We start from the raw sequence: 22,828 nt of genomic DNA, 5'->3' as shown, positions 1-22,828 counted from the left end.
CACGTTACTTATATGGTCTTCCTTCAAGAAACCCATAAAATCCCATGTGATCATGAGAAACACATCAGAGAAATCCCAACTGAGTAATATTCTACAAAATAATCTGATCGATTATCCTTACAAGCATCAGGATCTTTAAAAACAAGGTATATCTGAGAAAGTGTCACATCCAAGAAAGCCTAAAGAGGACTGACAAGTAAAATGTTGCATCTTGGTTGTAATTATGGAACTTAAAAAGGACATTGCAGGAATAACTGAGGAAGTCTGAATAAAGAATAAACTTTAGTTTATAAAAATTTGTCAATATTACTTAATTATAACAAACTACAGGCCTGATGCAAGAAAATCGTGCATGAGCAGGCCTTCCTTCCCCCGGCTGCCAGCACCAGCTTCCCTCTGGCACCCGGGACCCAGGCTTCCCTCTGGCCCCAGCTTCGTCAGGAAGGACATCCAGAATGACATCTGGAATGATGTCCGGTCTAATTAGCATATTATGCTTTTATTATTATAGATGTACCATACTAATGCAAGATGTTAAGAAGCGAAATTGGGTGCATGGCATATAAAATGCTCTCTACGTTGTACTCACAACTCCATTTTTTAGCTATAATACTCAAAATTGTCAAGGTGAAGTAAACAAATACAATCATTCTGGAAAGAAATTTAGCAATGTATTTCTAGAGCCTGAAAATCACTTTTGCTCTTTGAAACAGTGATTTCACTTTGCGGAATCAGCTGATCCCATCAACAATCAGAAGTGATGATATCTATATATATAAAACTCTAATGTGCAAACAGACATAACAAACAGTTGCTATGATGTGTGCTGACCACCAGGGGCGCACGTGGAACATGATGGGCATCAACCACCGTGGGATGGTGGAGCAGGTGAGCGAGGGCGCCAGACCAAGGCAGGGTGCTGGTTGCTGTCATTGGGGCAATCTCTGGTGGTTACTGAAAATTCTTTGGTCCTGCCCAGCGCTCGCACCTGCTGCTGGCACCAGCCCCGCTCGCATCTGCTGCCAACGCCCAGCGTTGGTCCCAATTGCTAGGCGCTGTCAGCGGGTATGAGCAGTGGCTGCTGGCCCTGATCACCCCTCAGGGCTTCTCCACCTTACCCTGCTCCTGAGGGATGATCAGGACAGCAGCTGCCACTCGCACCTGCTAACAGCACCAGTCCCGCTCTCACCTGCTGCTGACACTGGCCCCAATTGCTCTGTGCTGTCAGCAGGTGCAAGCGGTGGTAGTGGCAGACAGGGGACTGGGGGCTGCGGTGGGAGGGCCCAGGCGGGGGTGAGGAGAATGGGCCAAGACTCGCCCCAGTGCCCACAGCTGCCTCCTGGTCCACAGTTCCTTTCAAGGCGCACGAATTCATGCACTGGGCCACTAGTTTGTTTATAAACAACAATTTCAACATTAGAATGTTTAAATGAAGTATATATGTATATTATGATGCACTGATACCATGTTTATTATGTAATGCTAATTAATAATAAACTTAATTATGTACTATTAGGCAAAGTAGACAGGATCCCTAATTGAATATATATATATATTATTTATTAACTATGTAAAATGTATTTATAAGGATGGAATAGAATATGCTAAAATGTTAGCAGCGTATTCCTCCCAGTGAAGAGGTTATGGGGAGGGAGATAGAGTGACTATCCTACTCAGGCCGAAGGAATGAAGGCACTGTTTTTAGGAAGGTTATCCTCAAAGTTCACCAACCTTGACGTGCTTCAGTCTGAAAAGCATCTCCACAACTTGTCTTTGTCTAAGTTCCATCGAACCGTGGTGATATCCAATGCCCCGCTTTAACAGACTGTGTAGTTTGTAGCATTGTCTTGTTCCTCTCAGTCTGTGTAAGATCTTTGCTAAAGTCTGAAATACCCCAAACAAAGAGTCTGTAGTGTCAAATGAAAGTATTGATCCTTCAACTTAACAATGATGTCACATGTAAAAAGATTGTTTAACAATCAATTCAGAGTTGGACACACTTTAAACAATAGTACGTTTAAGGCCAGAACCTAAAGCCTATTTACACTACAAAATGTCTATTATATTTTAGTAGAGTGATTTCATAGTACCTGACATTCAAAGCTCCATATCTTTCTGACACAAGCAAATGCAACCCAACCTTATATGTGGTGATCCTTTCTTCATCCATTTCTTCATCAGTAACATGTACCCCATTTTCTTCCCCATACCCACTGGGTGGTCGAGGCCTAGCCATGATCCCAACTGCTTAATCACTGGACTGAACTGAGGGCTCCAGCTCACCCTGGGGCAACGAGGACACACTGAAGGGACAGGATAAGAGGTGGGTGAGGGACCAGAGTGCCCTGATGCTGGTACCCAAAAAACTTCTCAGCTTAGTCTGACTTGCTACCACCTCAATTTTGTTTTATTTTTGCTGTTAATTCAACTCTAACTTGCTGAGTTTCTTTATTATCACCTCCAGTCATGTCTGACCAGTATTTGTTGTTCTCCTTTTCTTTTATCTTCCTTCCTTCCTTCCTTCCTTCCTTCCTTCCTTCCTTCCTCCCTCCCTCCCTCCCTCCCTCCCTCCCTCCCTCCCTCCCTCCCTTTCTTTCTTTCTTTCTTTCTTTCTTTCTTTCTTTCTTTCTTTCTTTCTTTCTTTCTTTCTTTCTTTCTTTCTTTCTTCCTTTCTTTCTTTCTTTCTTTCTTTCTTTCTTTCTTCTCTCTCTCTCTCTCTCTCTCTCTCTCTCTCTCTCTCTCTCTCTCTCTCTCTCTCTCTCTCCTTCCATGTCTTCCAGTTTATCTTTTCTCTATTATCTTTGTGTCTGTCACTCCTCCCCCTCGAATCTTTCCCTGTTTCTCTCCCTCTGCTTCTACGCTTTTCTCCATTCTCTCTCTCTGAAATTCCCTGTCTATTTCTGTACATTTCTTTGTCTATCTGTGTCAGTCACTGTTATTGTATCTCTTTCTTCTCTTTGTCTCTCTTTCCTAATCACTGTTTTTGTTTCTCTCTTTTCCTTTTTTCTTTTCTCTTTTTGGCCCCTTTACTCTAATTCTGCCTCTCTTTCTCCCCCTCTTAATTATTGTACAAGCCATAAACAGGTAATAACCACATTTCTCTGACTATTACACAAACAGTTAGGTCAACGAGAAAGCATTTCATGAGCAACCATTGTTTAGCATTTCTGAATGAGCTGTGGCATCAGGGAGAAGTATAAGACAATCATAACTCCACAGTTTCAAGTTTGAAGAACTAGGTAAAAGGTAAGAAACTGACAAGGAAAATTTTTCAGAAGACAGACAAATATGATTTTGAGTTTCTTTTAGCAAGTTGTTGCTTAAGCCTATAGCTGAGAGAAAAGATTTTTACATTTGATATTTATATATGTCTACATAAGGGAATAGTTATAATTAACTTCAATTAATAAAGACAGTTTCATAAATATTGGAGTTATACTTTGGCACAAATCGTCAAGCTGCTTTTAATAACTGTATAAACTCACACAAATTATCTTAATTTCTCCAGCCTATAACTTTAGTCTCTTATTCATTGTTTCAAGATTAATTTAGATTAAGTATGTTACGTGTTTTATAAATTCCATATCAAAGTATAGACATCATATATACTTTTATGTACTAAACTAGAGGCCCGGTGCATGAAAATTCATGCACCGGAGGGGGGGTCCTGCAGCCCAGCCTGCCCCTTCTCACAGTCCGGGAGCCCTCAGGGGCAGGAGGCAATCCGGTGATCAGGGGAAGTCGGCACCCCCATCACACCTCTGCTGCTGCCACAGCGCAAGCCTGGGCCAGCCCTGGTTACCTGAGCCTTGGGCGGCCCTGGGTGGCTGGGCAGCCGCCATCTGAGGCTTGCCTGCGCCTTGGGCCAGCCCTGGGTGGCTGGGGGGCTGAAGGGACTGGGGGACTCCAGAGGCAGGTGTGCGGGTCTGAGGGGACTGGGTGCCACCATCTTGTGGCTGTGGGCACTGCCATATTTGAGGGAGGAGCAGTCAATTAGCATATTCCCTCCTTATTGGCTGTGGGTGCTGCCATCTTTGCAATGGTGTGAGGGTAAATTAGCATATTCCCTCTTTATTAGATAGGATTGTGCTCCTCCAAAAATTGTGCACCCCCAGGACCTCAAGATGTTACTGTATTTGGTGATGGAATCTTTATAAGGTAATTCAATTGAAATGAGGTCATTAGGGTGGGCCCTCATCTAATATGATTAGTGTCCTTATAAGAAGAGGAAATTTGAATGCAGACACATAAAAAAGAAGATGATATGAAGATACAGAAAGAAGATGACCATGTACAAGACAAGGGAAAGACCTTGACAGATCCTTCCCTCAAAGCCCTCAGAAGGAAGTGACCCTGCCAACACCTTGACCTCAGACTCTACTCTCCAGAACTGGGAGGAAATAAATTTATGTTGTTTAAGCCACTCACTCTGTGGTTCTTTGTTATAGCAGCCTTAGCAAGTCCATACACACACTTGCATTACCCTTGTTTCTTTTCTCTTACCTGATAATCCACAACTGTATGGTCAATGTAAGTACATTCTGGAGAAATTTTATAATGCTTCTTAAGGTTTTTTTTAATTTCCTTTATTTCAGCTTCTAATAAAATGATTCTTTGCGTTCTAGCACCTGAATCTGAATTAAAATAACTGAATATGGAAAATAGGAAAATGAGTAAATATATTGATTATAGCATGTTCTTTAATTTTTTTAAGTTTGAGGTTATGTATATAAATGCCAGGTAATTCAAACCTCAAACACAATGCCTGTATTAGAGGATATTCATCAGGCTTTAATTACCTCAATTGTCTCTTTATAAATTTACCATTTAAGTACACTTTAAATATATGCATTAATATGCATCTAACACGAAATAGAAAAACCTCCTGCACCTCTCCCATATCTCATGTCAACCAAATTTTAATTTATTTTCTATATCCAGTGGAACAATATTTTTTACATTAAATATGATGGCAAAATTCAATTATCCTACTAACTGCATACAAATACAAATTCTTAATAGTTGAAGAAGTATAGAAAATTTTTATCTGCTACTCTCTTCTTTTAAACACATACTGTAATTGATTTTCAACATGTGCCAAAATTAGCATTGAGCAATGTATTGGAGTACTTCTCAACAAGTCATTACTCTGGTGAAATGACATACGGAGAACGGGTCACCACGTGTTGGGCCATTAGAGTAGGCCCGATTCAGTCATTCTCTCTGCAATTTTACTCTAAGACCCAAACCCATTTTATATGACCACCCCTATCTCAGAAATATATCTGAAACAGTCAGAAAAGAATAATTTATTGTATTATGGTTATTATTTCTCTCAAGAGAAGGTAAAGATAAATGCTAGAAAAGAATCCTGAGGAGGGTGAGACTTGTGTAACTATTATCAAAGTTATGTAACAAAATTCATACATCATGTTTTTCAGGTTAATTTGTACATTAGAATGAAACAAAAATACAGGCATTTATTTATATACTTATATACTTTATGATAAGACAATAAAGGCATCAAGATGCAAAAATCATATTTCCTTTGTTGTGTTAAAAGAAAAATGTGTTAGTGAACTTGTTCTGACTAATTAGATGAATGGCTATCTTTTTAAACAATTTGGCTAATGGCTATCTTTTAAACAATTTATTTTTAGCAATATGCAAACTTGCAATTTCTAAAAAAACAAATCTATAACTTTCATTTCTAAGAAAAAGAAAAGAAGCTATTATGAAGATTATTATAAACTATTGTATGATTACTAAAATATTCAAAAAATCCTCTCTTGGATGTCCCCACAAAAGTGAAGTATAATTAAATTAACTCGATGTATCATAAAAAGAGAAAAAGTCACATTATTATGTTATAAAAACAAGTTTGAATTTATCATTTATAAAAACACCTGAACACCCATGAATTTTATTAAACATTTAAAATTCCACAGCTCAAGTAAAAATACTCACGCAGCAATGTTTCTTTTTTGAGATTTTATTGCTTTCCATAGTTTCTTGTTCAAAATTTTCTTCTCTCTTTCAGAATTTGGATCATCACGAGTAATTTGTTTGCTTATCAAATGTGTAAGAAGTCGTGAAGCTGAAAATTCCACTGAGTGAATGTTAAATCTAAATTAAAAATATATGAGAATTTTTAATAATTGCATGTTCATATCAATCTTATATATATCATATATATTGGATACATCTCATATTACTTATAGCTCTATCACATATATGAGAGAGAATATATATATATATATATATATATATATATATATATATATATATAAAATCATATAAGTTTTATTCATAATCTACCTTTAATTTGTTCACTTTGTAGATCTTGCTTTGTTTCAAATGGAATATAACGAATTAGATGTAGGTTTCCTCACCTTTCCTCTTGTTTAGAATATATACACTTTGAGACCTAATCCCTTTGTAGCCTGGCCGGCATGGCTCAGTGGTTGAGCATCAACCTATGAACCAGGAAGTCATGGTTAAATTCCCAGTCAGGGCATGATCCCCAGTGTGGGGTGTGCAGGAGGCAACCGATCAATGATTCTCTTTCTCTCTCTCTTTCTCTCTCTCTTTCTCTCTCTCTCTCTCTCTCTCTCTCTCTCTCTCTCTCTCTCCCACTCCCTCCCCCTCTCCCTCCTTTCCTCTCTCTAAAATCAACAAAAATATTTTTAAGTGTCTTCAACCACCCTAGCCATTATTCTCTCTTCCCACTAAACTTTGAAGCACCTAATGTCTTTATCACACATTTATTTAAAATGTATATATTATGTTATACTGTTGAGGGACGGACTTTACAATTAATAATTTACTGTTTTACTCTCCTATGTTTCCAGAGGTGACAAATATCTCCTCATATTCTCTATTAGCACCTACAGAATGCCTTGAATTCTGAAATGTTGAGTAACTTTATATACTTACTGTCTAAACTATTGAGTCTAACTATTTCAAGGTCATATACAGCCACTCTTCCAAGGATATCAATTCCTTAAGGGCAGTCATGTCACGGATTGCTTCTGCATCCCTGAGTCCTGGGCTTAGCACCAATGAGCAAAGTGAACTGAACTGAATGTAAGCTTATTTCATCCATATAGATTGATGAAATATTTCCCAAGGGAAATCATTATTTTAAGTATAATGAAAACATGATTGCTAATTATTTGAGTTGCTACTAAGCTCCAGCTCACTTTTCTTTTAATGCTCTTAAGGGAAAATAGGAAAAAGGAAACTAGCAGAGTGAAGGTCTTTCCTTTTTAGTGAAGAGTTTAGATGCGACCACTTTTGCAAACAACCTATAGAAAAAATACAGCAAGGTCATATGTGTGTATATGTTATGCATGTGTGTGTTACTGTACATGCTCTCTTTGGCAAATGCACACTCTATTTATCCTTTATTCCTTATCTTACTTTGATGATATATAGAATTTTTCTAATAAGGATGGGCCAGAAATTCTACAGTACTAAACTATACAATTAGATTTTTAAATATAATCTAATGAGAGGTGTTCCTTTCTCTCATCCTATACCCAGCTTGGTATTATAAGTATGACTTCAACATAAATAGAGTTATAATTTCTCAAAATATGCTCTGGCCAGGTGGCTAAGTTGGTTGGAACATTGTCTCCTGTGCCCCCCAAAAAGGTTGTGGGTTCAATTCCCAGTCAGGGCACATACCTAGTTGCAGTTTGATCCCTGATCAGAGAGCATAAGGGAGGCAACTGATCAATGTTTTTCTCTCACATTGATGTATCTCTCTCTCTCGAATTAATAAAAACATATACTTGAATGAGGATTAAAAGAATTCTCAAAATTCTACTATTATGAATCAAAGGTTATATATATTTTTCCTCAATGATTATTTTCAAAATTCTTCAAATTTATACAAAATTAAGTATAATGCTAAGAAAATGTTACTTACGAAAAAAATATTGCAGGCAGCCTATTCATTTCTTTAAGTTTTTCCACAAAATGGGGAAACATCCTTTGCTTTTCAATTTCTGCACTGTCAAAAGTTTGAGGCTTAAGGTATGTGAATAACTGATTGACCTGAATAAAATTATAAGTAAAAAATAAGTCAAAATACTTGTGATTGTGAAGAAAAGATGATACAATCAGCTGGCATTTGAGACTGAAAATCAAATTGGTAAGGCTTAGCGCATTTTCATGGAGTAAGTTAGAAATTGTATCTAAATAATGCACATTTTTAAGTAAAATTAAAATCTGAGAAAACTGGAATAACATATTTCTACAATATTGTAATCATGTCTCTGTAATATCATGGCATGTTGTTTATGGAATGAGGCAGAGATGGTTACAAATTAATGTTGGTTATTAATAGGGTGAGCACAGAGCACGGTACGTCCTAACTGTCTACAAATAATAATTTTTAACAAAATATCTAACATAAAATTAAGGAAAATAAATGTTTAAAACTAAAATTTTAGGTGAAAAGAATGTAAAATGCCAACAAAAGTTATTAGACAAGATACAATAGATGAGAAGAGGATTTTCATGTTATGAATGGCACAGCTTATTGCCATGAGGCATGTCATAAGCTCTAAGGAAAAGAAATATATCACTTGTGCCTAATGGAGAGTACATTGGATGGAACTAATTAGAGCTTAGAGATTGGCCACCTCCTAAAATATGACGAGTCAAGAGGAGTAAATAAAATTAAGTTTGATCTCGGCTGGTGTCTATATATTCCAGTGTGTTAAAGCCAGATAACAGCAATCATAGGCCAAAGATTCTCAACCATGTCTGCACATTGAAATTTCATAGAATTTTGTTTTAAAATTCCATTGACCCGGCACCACACAAAGCCAATCAAATCAGAAATTTTAATAAGCTGCATTTTTATAAGCAGCTCATGTTGACAACCTTTATCTATATGGTAGCAATTCTTGACATTAGTTGGATTGCACACTTGCAGATCAGGTAGTCTGCCCAAGTTTGTGTGTAATTAAAATTTAAAAACAAAACCAAACAGGGGTTCCTTCCCATGTGGAAAGAGAATGCAGAAAATATGATGGATTGAAATTCTGCTTCCACTACCTGAACCATGCTGATCATGAAGTGATCACATCTTAACCATGACTTTGGCCCCAAGCAGTCAAGGTTGTTCCATATTACATGTCAGTATATGTAAATGAGTTTGATGATATTCCGTTCCTTCTAACTGTCTGGTAAATCAGCCCTGGGTAACTATGGCATGTGTCACTGCTTGTACCATTGAGATATTGTAGAACTCATTTTCAGGAAGTAAAATATTAGGAGAATTTTATCATAACAAAAAAGTAAAGTCAAAGAATAGAAATTATAGTAAGATAAATTAAATAATACTTGTAATTTCTTTTAACTATCCATGTTGTTGGCAACCGAAAGAAACTGGGTGTTCACCTATTTAAAAAAGTAAAATAGACAAAATATCTTCCTTAGGGAAATATTAGAGAAGAAAATCAGGGTAATGACCCACTGGTATCAGAAATCAGAGAAGTCCTGTCTTCTATAAAAAGCAATAGCTCAACTTGAGATTCAGAAAAGATGTTGTACCAGCAGGTGTGGGCTGTCCAAGCTGTAGCTCAAGTAATGATTCTTTGCATTTTTCCACATCTAGCTAGCTAAATTTAATCTAGAATAGCAAGGCATGGCAATGGGGTATTCATGTTCAAATCCTTGAAAGCTTTATGGGTGATTCTTCTGAACCTAACTGAAGAAGTCAGATCCATTTCATATTCATCTTAAATTTAAAGAAATCCTAAATGTTTTTAATTACCTTGCTTGGGTCCAGCTGACTCCAATGAATAATTTCCTCTTTTAGTTCCTCTTCATATTTCTTGGCATCTGCCCTCGTTATGATTATTTTATTTTTGAAGCAGCTGAATTCTTCAGGTTCTAACTCCTTGAAAATGAAGAACCACAAATACCAAGAAAAATGAAGTCATCTTTTTTTTCTAAAGATTTTCATATCCACCATTATGAAGGAAATCCCTCAAGCAGTCATCCACATTCAGTTACAGAGTTTACTGCAGGTAGGCCAACAGTTGTGTTCTCTATGTAATGGTTGCATTTTATTCTGTTTTGTTTTTTTTAAATATATTTTTATTGATTTCAGAGAGGAAGGGAGAGGGAGAGAGAGTTAGAAACATCAATGATGAGAGAGAATCATTGATTGGCTGCCTCCTGCATGCCCCCTATTGGGGAATCCAGCCTGCAACCTGGGCATGTGCCCTTGACCAGAATTGAACCTAGGACCCTTCAGTCCGCAGGCCATTGCTCTATCCACTGAGCCAAACCAGCTAGGGCCATTTTATTCTGTTTTCATTAGAACATACCAACACATAATTTTTAATACTTCAGTTAACCTTAGAGATAAAAGAAATAAAAATTTCTGAAACATTTATTATATATATATATATATATATATATATATATATATATATATATATAATTTTTTACCATGGCAAGGCATTCTAAGCATTTTACAAATAACAAGTCAGTTAATATTTTTAAAAAAACAACAAAATAGGTAAAATTTTTTGATAAGGAAAATAGGGATAATAGAGAAAATTTAACTTATTTACCCAATTCTAGAGCACCATGGCTCTGGAGTTTAAATTCTTAACAAGGAAATCTGCTGCTTTTATCTAAACCAGAATAAATACCATTCATGAATTTGCTTATTATTGATGGGCTGTTATAGCCAAAGAACTAGAGATATCAGCCATAGAAGTATATATTCACACACCTGCATTCTTGTCCATTCTGGCCAAACATGTACCATCGCATCATAAAGCAGTATGCTTTCCCGTGGAGAAAATCCAAGGTCTAAAGGAATTCCATACTTCTTTACCTAAAAACCATAAAACAAAAATTATTAATTTTATACTCCATATATAGGTTTTTAACAGTCTGGATACATACTCATTTTCTTAATTTCTTAATTAATTTATTTATTTTTATTTATTTATTTTTTTACATACTCATTTTCCAAAGTGGTTTATACTTACGTGGTTGACTGTAAGTGCAGCACATGGGTGATAGTGTTCAATGATAAAATCATTATCCTTTAGGGAACACACATACTTTTCTAGATCATTGTATCGCTCTGTGTACCACACTGTAAGTATAAGGATTGAAATGATCATTAACATGTTTGCTTTCAAAACAATGACCTAATTATGATTTTACAATTATGAGCAGGCGTAGGAAGAGCTATGCATGATTCCCTTGCCAGGAGCACATTAGAAACAGTGCTGTGCATTGGGAAGAACCTTGAAAAAGGATTCAATATATCTATACTGTGAATCTGTGATTCACTTTCCTTCCTGATCTTAGTCTTCAATTATATTATATCATCATTTTCAGTTGCTGGTACTTATTTATGATTTTATAATTTATTTCTCTATGTATTTTGTAAAGCATGCCTTGTGTAATGGGGCCTGGGATAAATAATAGATATATAGACATACAACTAATTAGGAACATTGGGTATCACTATTACTATTACTATTGTAGTCTCTATCTTTCAGAATAATATTATCAAGTCAAAGAAAGAATATGTGCCTTCCCCCACACACACACACCCCGTTCATTTTCTTTAATCAAAGAAGTTGATATTCTAAATATCTCTATTAATATTACACTGGATTTATTTTTTTAGCACTTGCATTACCTAACATGTTGTTTATTTTATTTTTATTTACTATTCATCTTGTTTAATATCTATGTCCACATTAAAATTTAAGCTCCAGATAAGCAAAGAGTTTGCTTCCTATTGTAACTCTAGGGACAATAAAGGGACCCAGCACATATCAGGAACTTTAATATTTGTTAAGTGAAAGCATGAGTGTCATATATGGGATTCTGTAGCTTTCCATTGAAAGTAGCCAGAAAAATACAATTTTATAGTACTTCATAGAATTTTCATGAAAACAGTCTCAAGTATATAATGTACAGCAACATTCATTAATTCAGAAGTAAAATATTTAGAGTATATGTAAAATAAAGGACACCATGATAAAGATTAAATATATATGTGTATATATAACATATAACACATTACATATATTGTCTATTTACTTAACCCTTTGCACTCGCTTGCTTTTTTCTCGATTCCTTTATTCTACTCGGGATTTAATGCTAACCATGTCGAGTCACACTCGACATCCGAGTGCAAAAGGTTAAATATACATATAAACATTAAAAATATATATATATACATTTAAAATGTCTAGTGTTTCTCAAGGAAAATAAGACATTAAAATAGTTACAATAGATAGCAGAATATGTCATAACGTAGGCCATACTATTGAACTTAAACTAAAAGAATTAAGGTTATATTTGAGTTGTGCCTCTAGAAAATCTCTCTTAAATAATCAATAGATAGAATTTGGTCAACTGTAGATAAGAGGTCACTCCAGAAAAACGAATTTAAAAAGCAAATGCAAGTTTTGAGGAACAATGAATAATCCAAATGTCAAGAAAATTCACGAAAAGAAAGATTCCTGAAGTCTGAAATGGGAATGATAGCACAGAATCCAACTTAATAAAAGAGTAATATGCAAATTGACCCTAACTCTGCTACACCCACAAACCATGCCCACAATCCACGCCCACAAGCCAATCAGGAGCAAATATGCAAATAAACCCAACCAAGATGGCTACAGCCACAGAGAGCAGAAGGGAGGCTTGGGTTTCCCTGGTAACAAAGGAAGCCAAGTTTTCCACCTGCCGTTGCAGGCCTAAGCCTCCACTCAAGGCTACAAAGTTTCAATTATAGAAGGTAAACAAATCCAAACAGAAATGGCGGCAGCCACTGAGCTGGAAAGAGCAGGAGGCTTGGGTTTCCCCCGGCAATGGAGGAAGCAAAGCTTCTGCAGCCCTGGCTGGCCGAGGCCTCCGCTCCAGGCTACAAAGTTTCAATTGGAGAAGATACATCAATCCCAAGAGAAATGGCTGCCGGCCACGGAGCGAGCAGGAGGCTTGGCTCCACTCCAGGCTACAAAGTTTCAATTGTAGAAGATACATAAATCCCAGATACCAAGGCCTCTGCTTGGGTTGCCAGGGGGCGTGGCCAGCCTGCAAACCACCACAGGCCCTTCACCCAGGCTGCCCCACACCCCAAGGGAACCCCCACCCTGATCCGGGACACCCTCCAGGGCAAACCAGCTGGCCCCCATCCATGCACCAGGCCTCTATCCTATCTAATAAAAGAGTAATATGCAGATTGACCATCACTCCAACACACAAGATCCTGCCCCCATGTGGACACATGATGGCCGGCACAAGATGGACAGCAGGGGAGGGCAGTTGGGAGGGACGGGACCAGGCCCGCAAGGGAGGTCAATTGTGGGAGATCAGGCCAGCAGGGGAGGGCAGTTGGGAGGGACCAGGCCTGCAAGGGAGGGCAATTGGGGGTGATCAAGCCTTCAGGGGAGGGCAGTTAGGGGTGACCAGGCCGGCAGAGGAGGGAAGTTGGGGGTGACCAGGCCTGCAGGGAAGGGCAGTTGGGGGGGACCCAGGCCTGCAGGGGAGAGCAGGTGGGGGGGACCAGGCCTGCAGGGGAGGGCAGTTAGGGGTGACCAGGCATAAAGGGGAGGACAGGTAGGGGCAAACAGGCTGGCAGGGGAGCAGTTAGGCATCAATCAGGCTGGCAGGGGAGTGGTTAGGGGGTGATCAGGCTGGCAGGCAGAAGTGGTTAGGGGAAATCAGGAAGGCAGGCAGGCGAGCAGTTGGGAGCCAGCAGTCCTGGATTGTGAGAGGGATGTCCGACTGCCCATTTAGGCCCGATCCTGGTAGGATAGGGCCTAAATGGGCAGTCAGAAATCCCTCGAGGGGTCCCAGATTGGACAGGGTGCAAACTGGCCTGAGGGACATTCCCCACCGCTGTGCACGAATTTCGTGCACCGGGCCTCTAGTTAGACCATAAGTGGAACAGTATATTTTGAAGCAAAGGTTTTTCAGCAAACCAAAACTGAACTGCCCTCTAGACATGTTTTTGCCTTTTATTTTTTTACAATATAGAGAATGATACATTTTATCTATGCTATAATTCCATCTTTAACCATACTGAATTGTAGAGGAATTCACATTATTTCAAAGTTGATCATATTTGCAAAGAGCTTGATCTTCAAGTTTATTAGATCTAGCATTAGCTGTGTGAATTTCAGCATGTCGTTAATCTTCTAGAGCTAAGATTCCTATTTAATTTCCTCTGCATATTAAAACAATATTTCCTCTCTGTCTGGGTCTGTCTCTACTTTGCTTATTAGTGCATTTTGTTCATTAGATTCCACATATGAATGAAATATGATAAGAAAAAAAATTATTTCCCTTCAGATTTGTAGTAAGAATCAAACTGTTCTACTTATATGGCTGACAGCAGTTGGGTGGGGGTTGTGGGTCTGGAGGAGATGAAGAGATTGAACAAAAAAAGAGAGAAAGAACTCATTGACAACAGGGTGCTGATTGTGAGGGGAGGGCAGGGGAGGTGGAAGAGGGTATAGGGAGAATAAATGGTGATGGAAAAAAATAAAATTTGCAAAAAATTGATTTCCCTTCAGATTTGTAGTCTGAATCAAATTCTTTTACTTATAGAAGATGCTTTAATATGTTGCAAGCACATAAAGTGTGCTCAATAATTCTGAGCACCCCCTTCTCTTAGTTAAGATAGTCTTACCCAGTCTAACTCTGTAGGATGGCTTTTCTATTCTTTTTCTTTGTTGTTTCTTTGAAACTTTCAAGACATTTTGCAATGAACTAGAATTTTCCATTTTGCTTTCAACATGTTGCCAGTATCTTTTAATTAATGCCAACCATCTAGTTATGAAGAAAAGAAAGGTATTATCATCACAGGAAAAACGCCACATTATTTGTTTTCTGAGAAAAATCATTAAACATTGATTATAAGAGAATAAAAATCTTCTCTACATTTTATGCATATTCAAACTATATTTATACTCACATAGTTTAATCAGTTATTACTTTTACGCAAACACCAAGAACTGATACTTTGAGGTTTCTTATTAAATTCATTGACCTAATTAAATGGGTGTATCCATTTATGCTATATGTGTTGACGCATTTTTTAAAACATTTTTGGTGTTTTGCATAGGAAGGTAGTGGGCATAGCCTATTGGAAGGATGGTTCTAAACTGCCATATGCTATTCTCTGAGAATCCAAATATCAAGCTATAAATGGGAAAATTAAAGCACTCTCACACAACATTCTTGAAGAACCAATGTGTAAGTTACATCTAGTCAAAGGATGAGTGCAAATGTCTTCTAGTTATATATAACAAAATTTGAAGAGAATAAATCTTACTTGAAGAGGGTTTTTGTTTTGTTTTAAAGAGTACTTTAAATAATCTCTGACTGTATTATTAATTATTTTCATTAATAGCAATTAAACAAATACAAAACGCAGGCTTACTCAGTGAGATGTTCGGGATTACTGATAGTAGCAGAAAGTGCCAGAAAGGGACATCGAATCATAACAAGAAGATGCTCCCAAACTTCGGCTCCAATTTCTCCCCCAAGACAGTGAACCTGGCAATGTGGTTAAACAGACTCAGTATAAAGTCAGTTCCATTTTTCTCCCCAAAATACTAATAGATTATGCCACCAGAACTTATTATTTCCTTCTCTCTCCACATTCAGTAAAGTTCATTCACCCCTGACAAAGTTGATCAAAGGATCCCAACATGACTTTGAGGAGAATTAAACTGGATTTGAGAATAATACATTGAGAGACGTCTTGTTGTATTATGCATGCTGATAGCTGAAATGTGAAAAAGATTATCACATGTCATGGTAGTAATGCTTATAAGCAAGAACAAGTTGAGCAAAAAAAACACACTTTGTAAGTCTTGTTTACAAATGAAATATTGGCTAAATGATAGCAATTACCACAAAAAGATAAGATGATGAAAAATCGCTATAAAAATAAAACATTTTACTCATGTATCACTAATCCTATCATTGAAACACAAATAAAAATGTTTATAAAACAAATTAATTTGAAATAAATTCACTTCCCCAGGTCTTCCGTCTATAAATATACATAGAGCACTTATCCATACTAGTTAGAAATCTAGAGAAAGCCTAATCTCCTGACTATAAAAGGGGTGATTGTTAGCACATTCATTATTAGTTTGACACAATGATATGGGCAATTAATAATAATAAATGAAAGCCAGGACAATTTTAAAAGACGTAATTTTAAATAATTTCTGTAAAATTTCAGCTAACAATCATCTGTATTTAGTAAAATTAGATTCTTATGTAATTACTAGAGGCCCAGTGCACAAAATTCGTGCACGGGGTGGGGGGTGTCCCTCAACCCAGCCTGCACCCTCTCCAATCTGGGATCCCTAGAGGGATGTCCGACTGCCCATTTAGGCCCGATCCCAGTAGGGCAGTCAGACATCCCTCTCACAATACAGGACTGCTGGCTCCCAACTGCACGCCTGCCTGCCTTCCTGATTGCCCCTAACTGCTTCTGCCTGCCAGCCTGATCACCCCCTAACCACTCCCCTGCCAGCCTGATTGATGCCTAATTGCTCCCCTGCCAGTCTGTTTGCCCCTAACTTCCCTCCCCTTTAAGCCTGGTCACCCCTAACTGCCCTCCCCTGCAGGCCTGGTCCCCCCCAACTGCCCTCCCCTGCAGGCCTGGGTCCACCTCAACTGCCCTTCCCTGCAGGCCTGGTCACCCCCAACTTCCCTCCTCTGCCGGCCTGGTCACCCCTAACTGCTCTCCCTGCAGGCTTGATCACCCCCAATTGCCCTCCCTTGCAGGCCTGGTCTCTCCCAACTGCCCTCCCCTGCTGGCCTGATCACCCACAACTGCTCTCCCTTGCAGGCCTGGTCCCGTCTCTCCCAACTGTCCTCCCCTGCTGGCCATCTTGTGGTGGCCATCTTGTATCCACATGGGGGCAGGATCTTTGACCACATGGGGGCAGCCATCTTGTGTGTTGGAGTGATGGTCAATTTGCATATTACTCTTTTATTAGATAGGATAGCCTATCCATAATAATAAAAGCATAATATGCTAATTACACTGGACAGCCAAATTACCTTCCGGATGAAGCTGGGGCTGCTAGGGCCAAGCCCCTTGCAGGAATGTTGTGCATCGGGCCTCTAGTATTTATAGAATGAGAAAAAGAACTCAATTTCAAAAGTCTTGTTTCTGCTTAATTTCTGATTTTTACTGAAGCCTTTATTTATGAAGCATTTATCTACTATGAAGTACTTTGGAGAGGTAAAGAGAAGCTTTTAAACAGCTTTTAGTCATCCCTAGCCAGTTTGGCTCAGTGGATAGAGCATGGGCCTGTGGACTGAAGGGTCCCAGGTTCAATTCTAGTCAAGGTCATATGCCCAGGTTATGGGCTCAATCCCCAGTAGGGGACATGCAGGAGGTAGCCAATCAATGATTCTCTCTCATCATTGATGTTTCTATCTCGCTTCCTCTCTGAAATCAATAAAAATATATTAAAAAAAATAAAAAGCTTTTAGTCAAGCTCGGCTCACATGGCTCAGTGGTTGAGCATCAACCTATGAACCAGGAGGTCATGTTTCGATTCCCGGTCAGGGCACATGCCTGGGTATCAGGCTAGAACCCCAGTGTAGGGCCTGCAGGAGACAGCCAATCAATGATTTTCTCTCATCATTGATGTTTCTGTCTCCCTCTCCCTTCTGCTCTGAAATCAATAAAAATAGTTATTTTTAAAAAGCTTTTACTCAAAACAAAGAGAAAAGAGAAAAAGAAAAACGTATATAATATTAGAAATATACTGATAGGAAAGGTCATTTTAATAAAGTGTGCGTATGAAGGGCCATTTACTTTGGAGATGCATGTGAAATTTACAGTGATGGAGTGAAACATGATAAGCACTCTTTAGTATTTTAACTAAAGAGGCAAAAGACAAGACTTAAACAACATTCTGCAGCTTTTTTCCTCCATTGTAATGTTACAGGACAAGGAATCTCATCTTTTTACGTGTGCAGATAGATACCGCTGTGTCTGTGCGGCAATAAAGCTCAGGAAGTGGGAGCAGGCTGCCTGTGTTCTAACCTTGGCTCTGCACTTCATGTGGGTGAACTGGGTTAAGTTCATCTCTCTTTGTCTCAGCTCAATAGCCATAAAAATAGCAACTACTTTATTGTGTTTTTCTGAAGAGTAAATGGCATTATAGCTGGACATTTAGCTATTAAAATGTTATGTATAGCAATATGTGTAATAGAAGTATTTATATCTCAGGGATGGAGAACATCTGGCCTGCAGGCCCATATAAGGCCCACAAAATAATTTGATCTGACCCTGCCAAGCATTAGGGGTGTGTTAATTCAGTGTCTGACCAAGTATAGGGGGCTAATTTTTAAGTTGATAATTTTGTATGGCCTGTGAATGAGGTTGTAAATGGCCCTTTGGCAGAAAAAAAAGGTTCCCCTGATCTAAGTGAATCTTTGCATCCTTTTTTACCCTTTGTTTTATTGTGAATGTAACATTTAACAATAGTATAAAATACATTTTCATATTAACAAAGTATTATTCAGATTAACTAAGTAAAGCAAACATCCTCATAAATCAAGACAAATATTTCCAGTATCTCTGAAGTCCATACTAGAACAACCTTCTTTGGCAGTTACATTGTTTTTTTAAAGTTATCACTTGGTTTTTATTATACTTCTTTACATGTATATGTGTGTGTTCACAAACGATATAAGTTGATTTTCCCAGTTTTGTAAGGTATTTTTCATTTGAATTATATAGCATGTCTCCTTTGCTCAATATTATAATTTTAAGGTTATTCTGTTATATTTATTTTAATTGATCTATGTAATCTGTTGTATAAATATATCACTTTTTAAAAAATATATATTTTATTGAATTTTTACAGAGAGGAAAGGAGAGGGATAGAGAGTTAGAAACATCAATGAGAGAGAAACCTCGATCAGCTGCCTCCTGCACACCCCCTTACTGGGGATGTGCCTGCAACCAAGGTACATGCCCTTGACTGGAATCGAACCTGGGACCCTTCAGTCCATAGGCCGACGCTCTATCCACTGAGCCAAACCAGTTAGGGCTCACATTTTGTTATTATTTCCACTCTCATGGACATTTGAGTTGCTACTCTTAACATGAGTGAGGGTTCTTTAATTGTCTTATTTTTTAAGATCTTAATTTTTTTTTTCCTAGTCCTCAGGTATATAACTCAGATGGGAATTCCTTGTTCATGAAGTATGGTCATCTTCATTAGATACTGTCAAGAGGATTTCCAACTCCCCATCGCCCGCGAGTATACGGGCCTTCCCATCACCCCACTTCCTCCACAAAAGGGACACCCCACCTTTACTGCCTCATTGGGTGTTTCATTGTGATTTTAATTTATTCAGTTTCTTTTTGGGAGTATATTAGACATTGGAAAATCTCATTTTTTTGTGATTGCCTTGAATCTTAAAATTTTAAAGAAATCCTTATATATTTTGAATGAGAGGTCTTTGCCAGTTTATAAATTATAAATACCTCCCACTCAGTGGCTTGTAATTTCATTCTCTTAATTATATATTTCGATGAATAAAAATTCTTGATTTTAATATAAATTGTTCAGCTGTTTTTCATAGTTTGTGCTTTTCAAGTTTGTGCTTAAGAGGTCTTTCTCTACTCTTAAGTAATAAAGATATTCTCTTCAAAGAACATAGAGTATCATCAATTTGCCTTTTACATTTTTGTGTTTAAACCATTTGGAATTGATTTTGTGTATGAGGTGAGGAAGAAATCTATTTTTTTTCCTCTTCCATATTGATTTTCATTTTTTCCAATACTGTTACTAGTGCCACGTTTTTCTTAAATAAAATGTCTATACCTAGTTCTATTTCTAATGCTGGTTGATTTGTCTATATCTTTATCCCTGTTTCAAAAGATATCACTCCATTATCATAGGTATACAATAAATCCCAATACCTGATAGAGCAAGTTTGTTCACCTTGATCTTTTTTAAATGCATTTTTTGGCCTACTTTAATCTTCTTTTTCAAATGTATCTTGATTACTTTTCCCTTTTGCATTTCTATGTGAGTTTCAGAATCAGGTAATCAGTTTCCTCCCCACAACACTCAAACGTGCACACAGTCACACATACAAATAGCACAATAGGACAGGGGGAAAAAATCTGAGTTTTTATTGCGATTGCAATGAATCTGTAGAAAAATTTAGAGAACTAATTGTCTAAAATGATCTATTTGTGTCCAAAATGATCTATTGTGTAAAAATGATCTATCATAATTATAATCATAATCAGAGCAGTTATAATCATAACATTGAATTTTCCAGTGAGAAAACATGGACTATTTCCCTAGGTATCTCTATTCATTTTATTCTTTTTAAGGAATATCTTATTAAATGTCACTCAGTAAAGTTCAACAATCTATATATATAAAAGCCTAAGTGACCGTTACAACTGGTTGACCAAATGACTGGTTGACTGGTTGCTATGATGATGCACTGACCACCAGGGGGGCCAACGCTCAACCCAGGAACTGCCCCCTGGTGGTCAGTGTGCTTCCACAGCCAACCCCCCCCCATGGCCGGCATACCTCCTGCAGTCTCGATCAGCCCGATCGCCAGCCAGGCCAAGGGACCCTACCCATGCACAAATTTGTGCACCGGGTCTCTAGTATCCTTATGAAAGTCTGGTACATTCCAAAGTACTTTGTATATTTTTTTAAATACTTTTTATTGATTTCAAAGAGGAAGGAAGAGGAAGAGATAGAAACATCCATGATGAGAAAGAATCATGGATTGGCTGCCTCCTACAAGTCCCCCACTGGAGATCGAGCCCACATCACAGGCATGTGCTCTTGACTGGAATTGAACCTGGGACCTTTCAGTTCGCAGGCCGACGCTCTATCCACTGAGCCAAACCAGGTATGGCAGTACTTGGTATATTTAATGGTAGCAGAAATTATATTTAAAATGTTTGTTTATCTAATTTTCTCAATATGTGTTGCTGATATGAAAATTATTTGTCAATTTGAATTTCAAAAGATGAAAAAAATATGAAGATATACTTGACCTAAATATAACTATGTTAGAAATAGTTTTTTTAAAAGCATATTAAAAAAATTTTAAATATACTTTTAATTAACCTATGGACCAAAAACTAAATTATAATGGCAATTAAAATATATTTTAAAGTGAATCATAAAAATGTGATGTTTCATATGTTGCTAAAGCAGTGCTTTAAGATTAATGTACAACCTTTAATACATTAATGTGTTAGAAATTAATAAGTACATGTATTAGAAAAGAACTCAAATTTCATGTTCAAATTACATGATCTTCCTAAATTTCCAGACTCCTTTGTTTGTTTATTTCTGTCTGTTTACTTGTTTTGTTTCTTATTTGTATTTTGTTTTTTATTTCCTTTTGGTATCATTCATCAAATGAATGCTAGCTAGCAACATGAGGCACTTTAACTTTTAAACCAGCAATAGAGTGACATGACCCATTTTAGCCATTAATGCAACCAGTATAGGTAATAGGAAAGTACCTCCTGAAAGATAGTTGGTTTTGTGGGATAAAAGTTCTACGGCTAAAAGAAGAAAAGTCTATTGCTAATGTCATTGGTTTGTCCAGTGCTTTCTGGGATACTTTCCCTCTACTATTATCACTCTTATTCTAGAAAATTTTCCATTTTCCCCTTTTCAACTCCTTCCACATGTATCTTTTAACACTCACACATTCAGTCTATCCCTTCCATAAACTGAATGTTCATTTTAATGACTGTCCATAGGACTGCCATCTTTACTAAAATACATAAGCTACATATTGTATGTACATACAAATATTTAGTGGAATAATAGTAATGAAGGTAGCATACCTCATCAAAGATGACATATCTCATCCTTTTCACCCACTTTTGATTACGAGGTGATAGCAAGAGTATTTCCAAGCACTGAGGCACTGTCACCAATATCTGTGTGTTTTTTTTAAAAAAAAAAAAGGAAACCATTGACTTGATTTTTTAAAATCTCAAGCTTTAACTTCTTTTTATTGTTGACATTATTACAGATGTCTCCCATTCCCTCTCTTTGCTCCCTTCCCCCCAAACCCCACCCTTCCCTTCTTTTTCAACATCAATAAAATACTTAGATGACACAGTATATCCATACAAGCATTTCCATTCAAACAACCATCTCATCTGTGGAAAAATAAATGTGAGTAACAAATGTATGTTGTGGTTGATATATTAAAAAAGTTAAGCTTATTTCATTAAGAAACAGTCTCCCACATAGTACATTGGGAATATAAAATCATCACAGTTTGAAACCATCAACATTGAAAGATTTGAAATTTCCTCATATTGAAATTTCAGAAAAGCATTTTATTTATTATGGAAAATATAATTATTTGAAAGTTAACCATATTATTAAGTAAAAATTATATAAACAATGTTAAAATATAAATATATTTCACAGGGTAATTGTGAATTTAATTTATCCTCAGATTAAAACCTTGTAGTGCCTACCAAAGTGCCTTAATACACATTATTATTTATGATGCATTCATGTCGGTGACATACCTGACAATTCAAGGTGTCATGACGGTAATCTCTTGTAAACACCCCACACACCACTAGTCCTTTTGGCAGTGCTTTGGTAAATAGACTGCAGATAGTTCCTACCACTTGATTAACAAGAGCCTTAAATCATAAAAGACACAACGTGCTATTCAGTAATTATTGACAACACAAAAAAAATTGTTTAAAGTAAACAAGTATCTGGAACAACTTTATAAGCAAAAAGTACAGTAC

At 37.2% G+C, this 22,828-nt stretch overlaps 1 protein-coding gene across 1 annotated transcript in view; it reads right to left on the bottom strand.

The window, feature by feature from the left end:
* LOC307100198 (putative ATP-dependent RNA helicase DDX60) overlaps positions 1-22,828 on the bottom strand; it is an 88,364-nt gene that overhangs the window by 21,150 nt on the left and 44,386 nt on the right. Inside the window, exons 18-28 of the mRNA XM_079772558.1 lie at positions 22,598-22,717; positions 21,896-21,991; positions 15,449-15,564; positions 14,696-14,835; positions 11,025-11,134; positions 10,763-10,867; positions 9,791-9,916; positions 7,934-8,061; positions 5,968-6,126; positions 4,504-4,648; positions 1,732-1,884 (exon numbers count right to left, since the gene is read on the bottom strand). Of these exons, the coding sequence (XP_079628684.1) occupies positions 1,732-1,884; positions 4,504-4,648; positions 5,968-6,126; positions 7,934-8,061; positions 9,791-9,916; positions 10,763-10,867; positions 11,025-11,134; positions 14,696-14,835; positions 15,449-15,564; positions 21,896-21,991; positions 22,598-22,717 (1,398 nt within the window). The remainder of the gene's footprint in view (positions 1-1,731; positions 1,885-4,503; positions 4,649-5,967; positions 6,127-7,933; positions 8,062-9,790; positions 9,917-10,762; positions 10,868-11,024; positions 11,135-14,695; positions 14,836-15,448; positions 15,565-21,895; positions 21,992-22,597; positions 22,718-22,828) is intronic.

Source organism: Cnephaeus nilssonii (assembly GCF_951640355.1).
Source record: "Cnephaeus nilssonii genome assembly, chromosome: 5".
NCBI classification, from domain to species: Eukaryota; Metazoa; Chordata; class Mammalia; order Chiroptera; family Vespertilionidae; genus Cnephaeus; species Cnephaeus nilssonii.
The sequence above is the reverse complement of the archived record's forward strand: the minus strand, read 5'-3'. Positions and strand labels throughout refer to the sequence as shown.